Below are 14,705 nucleotides of genomic sequence, written 5' to 3'. Positions count from 1 at the left end.
GCCAATATTTTGGAATACTGGACATTTTAAATGCCTAATAATTCTATTGCCTATGATGCCATAGTCAAGCGGTGCTTCAAATTAAATTTCTCCTTTCTTCTCTAATTTTCTATTAGAAACAGAATATTGAAGAAGTCCAAGATATCTATTTAAGGTAAACTTAAAACACTCACTTCTGTTTTGTTAGAGATTTACAGTATTATAAAATGTTAGCAATCCCTAAGAAATTAATAGGATGTTTCTATGCAGGTCTGTGACGAAAACATTTTCGCCTCTACAGAATGATAGAGAGCTACAGACAGATGAATGCTTTCAAATCACAGGCATTTAATTTTTCAAATGTTAAGTGAGGTGTGTGTGTGTGTGTGTGTGTGTGTGTGTGTGTGTGTGTGTGTGTGTGTGTGTGTGTGTGTGTGAACAGAATGCTTACAAGCATACTGCAAACATTTTCCATACAGTTAGCAATAGATGTCTGTACAAAAGTAATAAAGTTACACAATATAAAAAATTCTCCATAGTTATAATTTAAAAGAGGGGGGGAAAAAAGACAAGGGAATTGATTTTTCAGTTCATATAATTTATTGCAGTTAGCACACAGTTTAAAAATTCACCAACACACCAATAGTACAAAACTAAACAGCATTATAAGTTATTCCCCCCTCAGGAAAATAAAACCATACTATGATTGTCAAAGCTAGATGTCAGTCTAAGTTTTAGAACAAAAAAAGAATGTGAAACTAATAAAAGAAAATAATCAATCACTCACGAAGACCACAAAAAAAAAAATCCAAGAGAAAGTCCATTTTTCTCAGACACTGATTGTCTTTTCTAAATTAATAAAAGAATGTATTTTTAAAACCTATAAACTATTCAAGTAACTAAAGATAATGCTCCAAGGCCATTTTCACAGTTTTTTTTTGTTTTGTTTTAAATGCCATTACAGCCAACTTAACACACATTTGACCAAATATTTCCAAAACAGTCCAGCAATACACAATGGAGTTTTCCATTCAGTATCTTAAGCACAAAAATAGGCTATGTTTACAGTAGTTAAGGCGATCAAATTTTAAACAAAAGCAGAAAAAGGAGGAAAAAAGCAAACGTTTTCCATGCTACTCCCATAGACCTTATTTGTAAGTGCAAGACAGGAAAACAAACACTGTGCAAAATGCTTTTGACCTGTGTGTTGGTCATTAAAACCACACGTCAGGCTGCAGTCTCTGCTGCTTGGTTACACATAGTCCACTAACCACTCTCCCTCCCCCCTTCCCTGTGTCAATCAAAGCTTTCTAGTCCTTTCAGACTGGGGCTTTTTCAGCCCCTAGAATCTTTTCGGGGGGGGGGGGGGGGGGGGGGGAGAGGAAAGAATAAGAATGACCTATTGTTAATTTGTGCAGCAGGAATTCTAAAAATGCTCATCTGGGTAAATGTATGCATCTAAAGTTTGAGCTGGCGTGGATTTTGTGCAATTAGGTTTTCTTTTAATAAATGCACACAGCACATGCAAATCTTTAAGCCTATTTGTAAACATTAATATCTTCCTTCTTATGTTGCTAAATTATCATCTTGTAGCTTAAATTTTATTGAACTTAAAGACAGTGGGAAAGTAAATTTAAATTATATTTAAAAAAAACAGTGCATTTATGTTCTTCATAACACCAATTTTTCAGTGGTGCTTTTTCCTAAGGAAATTAAATAATTTTAAACTTACTCATTAAAGTTATACAATGCAAACAAAGACAAAAATATACTGAAACTCATGCATTTCTGTAGCGTTAATATTTACTTTTCAAAACTCAACTAAGAGCATCAACACAACCTGCCAAGTTCTTTGACACCCCCCACCCATGTAATCAATTACAGTATACAAGAACAGTAATTCACATTTTTAAACACACAGTTCATCACTGCTGAAGCTGCAATATCCTTTTTCATCCCAAGCAAACCTTCACAGACTGCACAGAGTCCCAGTGATCCCAGTGTACTTTAAGGATTATTTTTCCAGTGGGAACTGTCAGAAATCCAGAAGTTGCCATAATAAGTTTTAAGTCAACTGCTTGTTTAAAAATAGATAATCCAGCATTTCAGAAATTTTCCATTTGTGTCTAAAAGCATTCAGGTTTCCAACAGCTAGAAAGGACTCATACAATTTTAGAAATGCAAAGGAACTGATAAAACTAAAGGGAACTTCTACATTCACATTTTTAAAATAATGAAAAACTTTTGAGTCTTGAGAGAATGCAGTGTTTGAGGGGTAGGAGAAGATAAAGCCATTTAATTTTTATGTTTTTTTACAATGAGATTTCCTTTAATAGCAAAGTATCTACTGGCTCATATTCCAAAAAGTGGGGCAAAAAATCTTCTGTAGTTTATTATTTTGTCATATTACTTCTAAAGTTCATTTGCTCAGAGTGCTAAATTAGTGAACTGTTCATGCTGCCTTAAAGTGCAAAAACAAGCAAACAGCCAAACTTTCAGGTCAAGGAAACAAGATTGCTTTTAGACTGTACCACAACTATATAGATATTTATATATGTATATATATTATTTATATATATAAAAATTATTTCCAAAGTTCTTGTGAGCTATCTTCTAAGGTCCAGTCTCTGACAGTAGGTAAGCTCAGTGCTTCACTTTTGACAGACAACGAGTTCACCAACTCACAGTGAAACTTCCGAATGTGTCTGTAAAGGTCTCCAGACTGTGTGAACCTGCGTTCACACCACTTACAAGCATGTGGCTTCTCCCGGGTATGAACCACAGCATGGCGGCTCAGGTTGTGGGAATACTGGAAGCTCTTCCCACACTGGGTGCAAGTGTAGGGCTTTTCACCTGAATGAGTCCTCTCATGACGTTTCAAGGTGTACATGCAAGAAAAAGTCTTACCACACAAGGAACAGGTCGGGACATTGACATCAGTAGCAGGCTTACTGCGAATCCCATCCTGCTCCCGAAAGTGCGTGCTTAAATGGATCTGCAGAATGTGGGGACTAGGAAAGACTTTGTTGCAGAGAGGACACATAAAAATTTGGCCAGCAGGGCTAAGTATATTTGACACATAAGGGAGCAAACTGCTGTCCATGTTGCCTTCCACCTGGACTCTCTCATTCTCAGGAGTTATCATTTCATCATCACTTGCTTTGTCCTCTCTATCTAGCTCCCTTAAGACAGAATCTTCCCTCATAGGAGCCAGATGGGCTGCCTCATAATGTACCCTGTTATTAGTGCTTACACTTTCTTTCACAGTGCTATGTTCCATGTCATAGTCATTAGTGCCAACATCACTTTCATCACAGGAAGCCTCTTTCTCCACCTTCACCTGAACCAGGTTGTTTCTAAGCATGTCCTGTGAAGAGAAATAAGAACTGTTCAGATTTTCTACTCCAGAAAGACTGGACTTGACAGACAGGTCCAGCACACAGTCAACATCTGTTGAATCCCTCATGGAGGTGACAGACCTCTGGGACAAAGACTCTGTTGAGCTGCAGGGGCTGGCTACTGTTTTTCCAGCTGCTGTTGCGTGTGTCTCTGCCTCTCCGCCAGTCTGGGGAATGCCTGCTGAGTCTGAGGGCAATCTCATCCACATGTTCCCAGGCTCAGCCGCCAAGTCCCTTTTGCTAGGCAGGATGTTCAATTTTTCATCTTCTCCTTCATCTTCATCACTGGGTAAGTCTCCTGCTATGTGGCTGCTGCCATCGGAGAGACTCTCCACTTTGTCCGAACAACTTGACGCATCTTCTTCCTTTTTTGTACTATCTGCCTCGGTGGTGGCTTTCTCTTTCAGCTTCTTTTTGCAGACTTTGACAATGTCATACATGTGGAGATAACTGGCAGCTGCTAGCACGTCTTCAATGGGCAAGTCTTTGAACTGGAGTTTCCCTTCATACATGAATTCAAGCAGGAGAGCGAAAGCTGGGGCTGTAACAATGTCGCTGTTCAGATGAACAATGTCCCTTTTGTCCAGCTGGTCCTTGTAAAAGAGGTGGAAATACATGCTGCATGAAGCCAGTACAGCTCTGTGAGCTCGAAACTGGGCATCTCCTACTAAGACCGTGCAATCACAAAGAAAACCCTGATGTCTCTGCTCGCTCAGACACTGTAGCAAATGTCTACTATGATCAGGAAACTCCATATTGTCTTCATAACCTATAAGCAAAAATTTTTTTAAATTAAATAAGGGTAAAAATACAGCAAATCTACATGTGCAAATTATGCACTAGTAACTATTATTTAATCCTCTGGATTTTAATTAAGTGACAACTACACCACAACTAATATATACAAAAATTAACAACACCCCCCAAAAAACACTGAAGTTAATTTTTTATGATTAGACAACAGCAGATAACGGCCTCTGATAGGCATTTAGGTAAGCAACCACTCATTTTTAAAAGTATCATTGTTGTTCCTTAAATATGTTTAATGATCCCTTTTAAGCTACTTTAAAACAATAGATTTAAAATAGACTCCAAAATACTGCAGGCTCCAAAATACTGTAGGCTTAAAAGTGGGATTTTCACAGGTAAAGAAAATAAAGTGTATTTTGAGAATTAAGCAACTTTCTTTGCAAGGTCAAATTGTACCAGAAAGAGAGCTTATTGCATGAAGACAGATGTTAATACCTTAAAACTTACATATGTAAGGGATCCCAAACAGATGTAAGAAATATTTACTGATAGCAAAAGCAAAGATTTTAGAAGTTTAAAGGACAAAAAAAAAAAAAAAATCACACTTATGCTGACATTTTTAGGTCTTAAACTTTCCCCAAGCAATATGAGAGAAATATTTTATATTAATATATAAAAACTTCTGAAGAAAGCTACAGACAAAATGATAAGTGTTGGTTATACAAGAGGACTTTTCTCTTTTTCAAAGAGATGCTTTTCCCCTATAGTTTCCAATGCCAAACTAAAAGAAAGTGTTTCAGGACAGCTATTTTAGATACTATTTTTCCAAAGGCATTGTCTTCCTTCTAACCTTCCTTGAGGAGAAAGTCTTCAAGGAAGTGTCAGAGTCGTAACTAAGCTACAATGTAAAATTTTAATTTAATAAAAAAGGCTAATTTTTTTGTGACTAAAAGCAAAGTGCTCTGAAACCATTTAAACACAAATTGTGCATTTTGGGGTTGGTATGTGTTACTGAAAAATAATTATCCTTCACAAACCACGATGTACTAAAACTTACAACCCAACCTAAAATATATTCTAGCAATGGTATTTTACAGAGTAAAGCAAGAAGATTTACAATACAATCACTTTAAGTGCCCCACAGCCAACATCAATCCTAATCCTTAAGAGGGCTAAAAATAAAGATTGGAGGGCAGCTCACAAGGTAGCTGTGATCAAATTAGGAGGCTGAAAGGACAGAGAGGGACGAAGAAGGAAGCTTATAAACATCTGATCCAGCTGACTGTGGCCATATGGCAGCTGCTGCCCAGATAAAGAGATTAAGAATAGAGGAGTGCGATTACAGCTGTCTGGCCAATTCAGGCAGCTCAAATCTACAAGTTCTAAATTAGTCGCGAACACAAAAACTCCCTCAAATAATTATTGTTATGCTGAAATAAAAGATCTCCAATGTGCATCTGAGAACGAAAAGAGGAAACTAGTCAAGCAATTCTCCTGGGGACAAAAGTTTTGAAACACACAACTGATTTCTATCTTTCAGACAGTACAGCTGTATGCTTTTGTAGTTCTAAGGCAGGCTAATGGATCTTAAACATGAAGTTTAATAGTGGAACTCACAAGACATTTAAACTGTAATTATTTTTATATACCTTTTCACATTTTCTTCCAAAACATATTGTTGCTCCATCACTCTTAGAAAATACAAAATAGAAACCAGAACCCTCAGACTGCCTGCAACTACAATTTTCTCAATTTTAGTAAAAAATTATGAATGAACTTATCTCAATACTCTAAAATAATTTCATATATTTAAAAGTTTCTTCTGATAACAGGCACAGGAATATACACTCTTATACTATTATATCCTAAGCTTTTCAACTGCGGAAAGTACACTTATCCATTTAATTTCCATTTCATATATTGTCTCTAAACTTGGTTAGAAAAGTAATGTGATTTTTCTGAAATTAAATAAACACATCAAAACAGAAATATGGTGCATCTAATCTATTACTACTCCTACCTTTAGAACACATAAACCTGATTAAGTCCTTTCCTCTGAGTCTTGCTGGCTCCAGGTCTGTTAGATCGGTGGAAAAAAAGCAGACTAAGAGAGACAGATGCAAAGTGGAGATGATGTTAGAGAGGAATGAGATACCTTCTCCACACACAGATCTGCACACACTAACTCCCTGTCTGTGTGTTAGAATAAAAGGCTGAGGGATGGCAGGCTGTCAGCTGCTCTGACATCATGTTCAGATGGAAATGCTACCTCCAGCTGTGCTCCTTTTAATGCCATATGCTACTCCTCTACACTCCTGCCACCAGCTTTTTCTTAGGAGAACTTTTCTCTTCTGTTAGTATAAACAAAATACTTCAAAGTCTCTTTTTTCAAACTTTCTAACAGAAAAAAATTGAAAATCCTAAACATATGGGGCTCTACTGTATTTATGGGATAGCAACACTTCTGTCTAAAGATGGTGGACTGCTTTATATATTGACAGCATATTCAAGCTACAGCGCTATCCAGGAAATCCAGACTGATTAATTTTTTATTGAACCCAAAGGTTCAGTTACAAAGATGATATTTTTAACTAATTCTATGTAACAACTTATAACTACTTCAACATCAGTACTTTTAACTTTTGGCGAGAGGTAAACAGCAGAGATTGTTAGGTTACTATCTAAATATATGCCATGACAGAAGCTGTCAGCCTTGCTAAAGCATTATTTTACTCATGTTTAGCCACTGTTTATGGATCATCTCTGTATTTTTCCTTGGACTGTCAATTATTCTGCGGCATAAATATCACACAACACTGAAGCTGGATTTTTCTTTAAAAAAAGAGTATGACTACATTATTTCATAACAATGAAATAAAATTAAAGCTTAGGAATGCAGTTAATAGCTGAAATTGAACTGCTGTGCATTTTGTGCCTGGAAATGTGATCTTACTTCTCAGGTTAGAAAAGATATCCCATCTTCCCTCTGCCCCATTCCAAATCCTTTTATTATCTACTGTGAAACTGTCAAATATATGTCTCATTTGTTTTTTGTATAAAGCAAAACCTCTTAAATTCAGGTCTGATGTTTTGAAAGGCTGACAAAACAGTTCTGCAACCTAAGCTGGACACACTTGTGCTGTGTTCACTGTGCTGACATCTGTGAATGTCAAATGCATCTCTGCATAGACACACAATCAAAGGGGTGGAAGGAAAGATTATGGCCTCTTATCAGACTGAAAAGCAATAGTCTTTGTAATGAATTACTATGTGGAGATCTAAATTGGGATGTGGTGATCAATCACTAAAATCAAAGAAGTCAAACAGGACAAGTCGCCAGCCTAACTTTCTTCAGCACATGAACCAGACTTCAGATAAGATGCTCATGAAATCAACTTTTCAGCAGTGCTTCGCCACATGGTCCCTTCAACAGCTACCACCTAATCACAGCACCTACCCAGTTACTATCCAGTACTGGAACCAATCAGTTACCAAGGGCTAGGGAAGAATTTATAGAAACTATTTCCCCCCTGGCCCTCAGAAAATACTGCAAAAGCTTGCAAAAAATAAAAGCACCTTTAACTCACTCTGCTCCCCTGGGTGTACATGTGTAATGGCCAAAACAGGACATACAAAGCAAACAGGCAAAAAAACAGAAGCAGCGGCAGCGCTCAGAGCCGAGGGAAGGAAGCAGCCAGCCAAACGTGCAGGAAAAACAGACCCAGGTCACAGCAGCAGCAACAAAACAAAAGTAACCAGAAGCGCTGAGCAGCGAGTGTATTGCGTGGGGCTGCTGCGCTCTCCCCTCTGTACAGCTGCGCGGACACCCCAGAGCCCAGGGACATCAACTAACTCTGCTGCTATCGCCCGCAAGGGACTCGTTCCGCGCCGCCTGCCTGCCCCCCAGCCCAGCCCCACTGCGCCACTAACCCCTCCGCAGGGCCTGCCCTCCAGCCCAGCCCCACCGCTCTTTAACCTCACTGCAGCACCTGCCCTCCCTCCGCCGCCCCCACCCCCCGCCCCACTGCGCCAACTGACCCCAGTCACCCGCCTGGCCCCCCACCTGCTGCTCCCCTCCCTTTCTCTTCAAGTTGGGTCCGACCCAAACCGGCTCCACCCCTCCCCCCGCCCCAGGTGCCAGCCCCCTCTCAACCGCGGCGGGGGGGGGGGGAGGGGGGAGCAGAACCGGACTCACACACTCCGGAGCGGCCCTAAGTGCCCGCGCTCCCTCCGCCTCTTGCCGCCGCTGCCCCGGCGCCTCTTCGCTCACTTGCTGCTTCGGGCGCTCCGCCACCCCCCGCCCGGCTCCCCGCCCCCCGGCCGCGCCACCCGCTCCCCTCCCCCCACCCCCCACCCCGCTGGCAGCTGAGGAGCGGGGCAGCCGGCGGAGCGACGGGCCCCAAGCTCAGCGGCTCCCCATGGCACCAGCGGCCAGACACAGCGCGGAGCCCGGAGCCAGCCGGGCGGGGGGGGGCGGGGGTCGAGGGAGGGGGGGCCGGGCGCACGCACGACGGCGGCGGCACAGACGGGCCAGGGCTGCGGCACCCAGATGTTCCCCCACCCCGCCCTCTCCGCTCCTGACTGACAGGCTCGCCTGCCCCCTCCGCCGCCGCCTCCAATCAGAGAGGCGAACAGGTGTTGACAGACAAGGGCGGCCGCCCAGTGACGGAAGGCGAAAGGCCGTCACCTCTGACCAATCAGGAGGAAGAGGGCGGGGCTCGCGGCGCAAAGGCGGAAGGAAGGGTGGTCCCCTGCGCGCAGGGAAGGGGCGGAGCGAGCGGCGGGGCGGGGTTCTTCGTGGTGGGAGGGGGCCGGGTTGCAGTCTCAGGGACGTGACGTCCCCGCCTCGCTCTGGGGAGGCGCCTTACCTGGGGCCGGGCGTGGTGCACTGTGGGACAGTGCAGGCTGGAGGGAGGCTGGTTGCTAGAGAAGGGGCAGGGGAAGCTCAGGGCTCTGCCCCACAGTAACCCTCTGCCTGTGGGACAGTGCATCATGCCTGCTCCCAGCCCCCCAGCTGGATGGGAGCTGTCTCAGGCAGCAGGGTCTGCCTCCCCCCCTCCCCAGTGAGACAGAGCAGTGTGAGCCAGGAAGGGGTGCAGAGACACCAGTGTGTATCTTGCAGGGGCGACCCATCCAAATATCCTATACCCTAGGAAGTTATGCACTGAGCCAGGAGAGCGTACGTTTTGGTCCCTCCTCTATTCATTGGTATTCATATTTCTAAGTACCTTTTAGCCCTAGTTACTGACCAAGGCCTAATAACTGACAAGGCAGTTGAGTTGTTAGCCTATAACATTTTATAAATACATTAGACAAGAGATTATCCAAGTTATTTAAGGCAGAACTTGCAATGGAAGCTAAGTCTGTAATGTAACAGACCTAATTGTTACTCAGCCGAGTTGCCTTTGAGATACAATTTATGTCTTTGGATTATCTTACCTCTGTTTAATCAAACATTTTTCTTCAAACTCGGGATTTCCAGTCTCCAAAATTCAACTATTGTTTCAGCAAGCAGTTAATAATCTGCTGGCAAAGTGTAGCAAAAATGATCAATAGAAGTGAGGCGAGAGACTTTGGTGCTGCCCAGACTCAATGGGGAGAGAAAATAATGGGGAAGTAGGGACAGCTGTTGAGTTAGGGCGACAAAGACAAGGCTTGGTGTCACAGCTCCACACAGCTTTGTGGTGGGTTAGAAATGTATAACTGAATCAAAGGCAGCAGGGGCTAGACTTGAACAGCTGAGGACTTTGGTAAACAAGGGACAGTTGCCAAGACAAATTGGAAATCACCAAGACTCCCACAACTGTGGGCTGTGGTAATGGGCTCTTCACATGTTCACCATAAACCCTCATTATGTGTAGGCTGATCTCATATGGCATTTTCTATGCATCTTTCAACAATAGTGCGTTCTTAGCAAAGGAGTAATTTGTGAGCCATATGTATGTGATTCCCTCCCCCCGCTCCAATTTCAGGTTAAAAGCTAGCATGTAACTCTGGTATGAATTTATATAGTAAATAAAGTGCTCAAAAGTAACAATAGAACAGGAATCAAATGGGAAACAATTATATGTGAATCCAAAATAGAATAAAAAGGTATATCTTTTTATATACGCTTTTGTATAACTATTTGATCTGGAAGGCATACTTCGCTAAATTACAGTATAGTAAAAGAGTACACCAAGTCCTATTTTGGCTAGCTTATTTGACAGCATCGCTTTGCATATTATGTAGCATATGGAGCCCAGGTGTCCATGTAATAATTCTGTTTCTCTTTCCTCCACATTACAAAAATCCAACCTTTTATTTGGGTTCTCAGGGTCAGGTTGCTCATACACATCTTACCTTCCCTCTTGACTATTGCAGACTCCTTGGATTTTATTATATGACTCTCAAACCCTTTCAGCCCATCCGAATTGCTGCCCATAAAATCTTGCTTGATTATTGCTTCAGTTATGTAACTTGTCCCTATTGAATCATGTCACTGACTCCACATTGTGTTATACATTACATCCCTGTCTTCATGACCCACCAGCTCAGACCTAGTCTCTTCTCCCTAACCGTACCCCATCAATTCCTCTCGCTCACCCTTTCATTTTCTTTTGACAAAAATTTGTGCCTGTGTCCCATGCTTGGAATACCTTTCCAAAAGTTTATGCTGTAATACCCTAATAAATCAGGTAAGCCTGATTAAGTGGGTTTTACTCACCAAAGCTCAAGATACTATATATTTTTGTTAGCTTCTGAGGTTCCACAGGACTACTTGTTACTAATAAATTTGTTAGTCTTTAAAGTGAAACTGGACTCCTTGTTTTACTTAAAAACTAATTTCAAAAGTATTTGCTAAAAATGGATTTACATTTGTTATATATTTTAAATATATTTTCTATCTGTTAACACAGATACACTTAAAACTATATTTTACCGAGACACATGCCTGTATCTATGCCTGATGTCAGTAACCATGCTATCATGACTGTAATCCATGTCTTTCCTCCCCATTTTCCTTTTTGATGTATGTTATATCTTCATTTGTCTGCCTAGTGCACTAAGGCCTTAGCTTCCAAATTCTTATATATGTGTAATTTAACTGATGTGAGTAATTCATTTGCAGTCAGTGGACTAATTGAGCCTCTATACAAAATTTCAAATATAAACAGGAGTTGTTCAGCTGGAAAGGGTTGGAAAGACTTGCTGTAAAGGGACATAAACATCTGGCAATACATCTGGCTCCTATGTACATTTATAAAGCACTGTTCATGTCAGGCATCCCAAGATACTATACAAAATAAGCAAAAAAATTAAACTAAGAACATATGAGCCAGAGAAAATAGAAATATTTTCAATTTATTGTAAAATAAGAAATTAATCCAATTTATTGCACAAATACTGTTTGGGAGAATATATTACCATTTTGGTGCCACACTGGGAAACTCTCTTGCACCTTTATGCCTGCTGACTTCAATTTGTACCCTTCAGGCAACAAGTAAGCCTGAAGGCTTTTGGCTCATATACCATGCTGACGCAGCAGTGTAGTACTGTAGGAGGTTCCAGCTCTGTTAAAGGTCCTGTAATAAAAGCTGAGGTCCTGTCAGTCTCTGATCAAAGTTGGACATCCCATGTCATGTTTTGAACAGAAGAATGGTGAACCTCCACATGGCTCACCATTACAAGACAAAAAAGATCTGCTTCCTACTTCAAAGGCCATCGATGATGAACTATTGCTGAGCCCATTGTATGGTAGCAGTCATGTTTGCCTGCACTTAGTGAAGTATTCAGATTTAATTCATTACTTTGCTAGAGGCTTTGAAATAGCTACAGTATACATCATTACACAAAATCATATTCTATTCTAAAGGTGGGCACAAAGAAGGTAATGCTGAGTGACAAAAAGTCTAGGTTAAAAACGCAAGACTGAAAGCCAAATATTGTTAGCATTAAAATGTTAATTTTAAAACATTGCCAGTAGGGTTGCCAGATGGTCTCCCAAAAAATACCCATCATGCAGGCTAGAAATTTTTGTCAAGCAAAAAAAAAAAAAAAAAAGAAAAGAACACACGTGTCGGGCATACGTAAAAAACCCCCACACCACCCGGTTTCAGCACGCAACCACAGGAGGCGCCACCAGGCTTCCGTCCAGTGCCCAGCCGGAAAAACAGAAAATACTGGACATTACACATGTCCGGTATTTTCTGAATTTTCGGACAGAGGGCGCAAAACCCACAAGTGATTCACCCCCGCTTGCCCATTCCCAGCATGTGGAAAACAGAGACCAGGGACACGTCACTGCTCGACTTTGCAGGATATTGGGGTGTCTGTCAAAGCACCCTGGGATGACAGTGGGGGATTGAGGGAGGCTCACAGGGGGAGGTTGTGAGGAGGCATGGGGGGTCGGAGGCTCGCAGGGGCAGTTGTGGGGTCTCTGAGAGGGGAGCTGTGGGGGGAGGGGTTGCAGGAGCTGCCTGCCCAGGGCGAGGACCCTGTGCCTGCACCCATAGGAGGCCACCCATAGGAGGCCAGTTGTTTTGTATTTATGTTATATGGATCATATGACTCTGGATATCATCCCCAGTGAGGCATTGCTGCTATTATGGTTGAGAAGGAAAGCAGAAATAGGTACCTAAAGTTAAAGCTATTTTAGAAATGTTTGTAGTAAAATGGAAATAGAGGTGTCAGCAGAATATGTCTCTGTGTTTTTGTTGATTGTTTGTTTGTTTTTTGACCCCAGAGAATGAATGTTAGGACTGGTAGTACTGGCACTCTCATACATTTTTATTCTGAGTCACAACAAAACTTAATTGATGGCAGTTTGATTTTCAGAAAAATTAAATGTTAAATATTCTCTGGATTCAACCTCAAGTGAGGTGGTGAAGTGATGAAAGTGATGTCACTATGGCTGTGTCCAGACTCAGGGGTTTTTTTCGAAAAAAGTAGGCTTTTTTCGAAAAAACTTCACCTGCGTCTAGACTGCAGCCGCGTTCTTTCGAAATTAAATCAAAAGAACGTGGCTTTTCTTTCGACGGCGGTAAACCTAATTTCATGAGGAAGAACGCCTTTTTTCAAAAGTGCTCTTTCGAAAAAAAGTGTTCTTGAATGCAAACAGGGGTTTTTCGAAAGAGAGCATCCAGACTGCCTGGGTGCTCTCTTTCGAAAAAGCGGCTTGCTTTTTCGAAAGTTCCGCTTGCAGTCTAGACGCTCTTTCGAAAGAGGCTTGCAGTCTAGACATAGCCTATGAAATTGAATTGTCTCTCTGGGAAACCATGGTTGGAGGATCTCCAAGGTAATACAATGCAGTCTTTGAATTGCATGAATTGGCTAAAGTATATTGTTCCAATCTGTCTGGATCAGTAATTCTTATCAGCCTTAGCTATGCTGGATAAGTTATCAGGATGTGTTCGGTCAAGAACTCATCTCAGCCTTCCGGTCAGAAATTTTTCTCTCTCTGTTCTTTCACATGGTATAATGTGGGGGAGTAGCAGCACCAAGAGGTACAGTTTCTCCACTACCATGACCAGCACTCATAAAGACCAATATTTATGATTGATGATGCACTGATGTACCTTCTCCCAGTTTTGTTATACTTTTCTGGTGTGCATACTTGCACGTCTTAAAATAATAGCTGCTACTTTATGTGGGGACAGCTTTTGAGAGCAAAGACATATTCTTTATGCACTGAGTCAAGAACTGTAGTCTGAGCAAAATGGCTATCTAGAAGAATGGAGTCAAATCAAGACAATTTATGGAGTGGGAAAACTGGAGCCTAGCACAATTGATTTCTGAATATTAATGTCTCTTTCATCAAACACAATAGAACCCTGGTATCATTAACACCAATCTTATGAAGTATGAGTTACACAAAACATTTTTCCATGGTGGGGGAGGGGTGTGATGGTGTGTCAACTCCACACCAGCCGTGAAAAAGAGAGGGAAGTTGAGAAAGAACCACTTAGTGAGAGAGGCCACACATATGGGTGTTAGGCTAGAGAAGTAATCCCTGTTTGGAAAGTGGAGCTCAGCTGAGCAGGTGTGGGCTGAGGTATCTGTACGTTCAAGAGGGAAGGAGGTAATCCAGGGAAAGAGTATAATCCTGGGAACCTAGCCTTAAGGGAAGGCCAAACCCAGCAGACAAATGGAAAAGAAAGCTTTTGGGAGATAGAGTAAGACGCAGCCCAGGGAGAGAGCAGTAATGTTGAAGATGGAGCAGTCGGTGGTGGCATGTTGTAGACTTCAGAGATGGAACTCAGATTATTGAATAGATCTACATTCCCCTGCCAGCCACAGATGGAGTAGCATTGTCTGGACAGAGGGTCCAGTGAGATTCTATATGCAAGGAAAGGAAAGCACATAGTGATCTGTCCAGCGGGCTGCCTCATTAAAAAGAAACTGCTACCCCCAAGATGAGATGTCAGACCTGGAAAAGAGCTATTCCTCAAAGCAGACATGAAGAGGCACCACCCAGGGTGAGCGAGTATTCTGTGATGGGAGAATGGGAAATCCAACAATAAAAGTGATGCTGATAAAGAACAAGTCGACATCTTTCCATGTGCTGATGCCTTTAGTGCATTGCAAATTGTTTTACAG

The 14,705-nt window shown here is 41.8% G+C and overlaps 1 protein-coding gene across 7 annotated transcripts; it reads right to left on the bottom strand.

Annotated features, from left to right (window-relative positions):
• Positions 1-1,339: 1,339 nt before the first annotated feature.
• On the bottom strand, positions 1,340-8,676 carry ZBTB18 (zinc finger and BTB domain containing 18). Of its 7 annotated transcripts, XM_075924872.1 has the most exons (4): positions 8,323-8,676; positions 6,148-6,231; positions 3,459-4,146; positions 3,168-3,346 (listed from the first exon to the last, which is right to left on the bottom strand). In XM_075924872.1, exons 2-4 carry the CDS (start codon positions 6,158-6,160, stop codon positions 3,316-3,318), a joined length of 732 nt encoding a protein of 243 aa, XP_075780987.1. In that variant the 5' UTR covers positions 6,161-6,231; positions 8,323-8,676; the 3' UTR covers positions 3,168-3,315. The 7 variants fall into 7 exon arrangements, with proteins under 7 accessions (XP_075780981.1, XP_075780982.1, XP_075780983.1 ...); XM_075924866.1 differs by having other exon boundaries at positions 1,340-4,146; positions 8,323-8,673; XM_075924867.1 differs by lacking the exon at positions 8,323-8,676 and adding an exon at positions 7,585-8,077 and having other exon boundaries at positions 1,340-4,146.
• Positions 8,677-14,705: the final 6,029 nt, after the last annotated feature.

The sequence above is a fragment of the Pelodiscus sinensis genome, chromosome 3 (genome assembly GCF_049634645.1).
Source record: "Pelodiscus sinensis isolate JC-2024 chromosome 3, ASM4963464v1, whole genome shotgun sequence".
NCBI lineage: Eukaryota > Metazoa > Chordata > Testudines > Trionychidae > Pelodiscus > Pelodiscus sinensis.
This window is presented reverse-complemented; position numbering and strand designations above follow the sequence as displayed.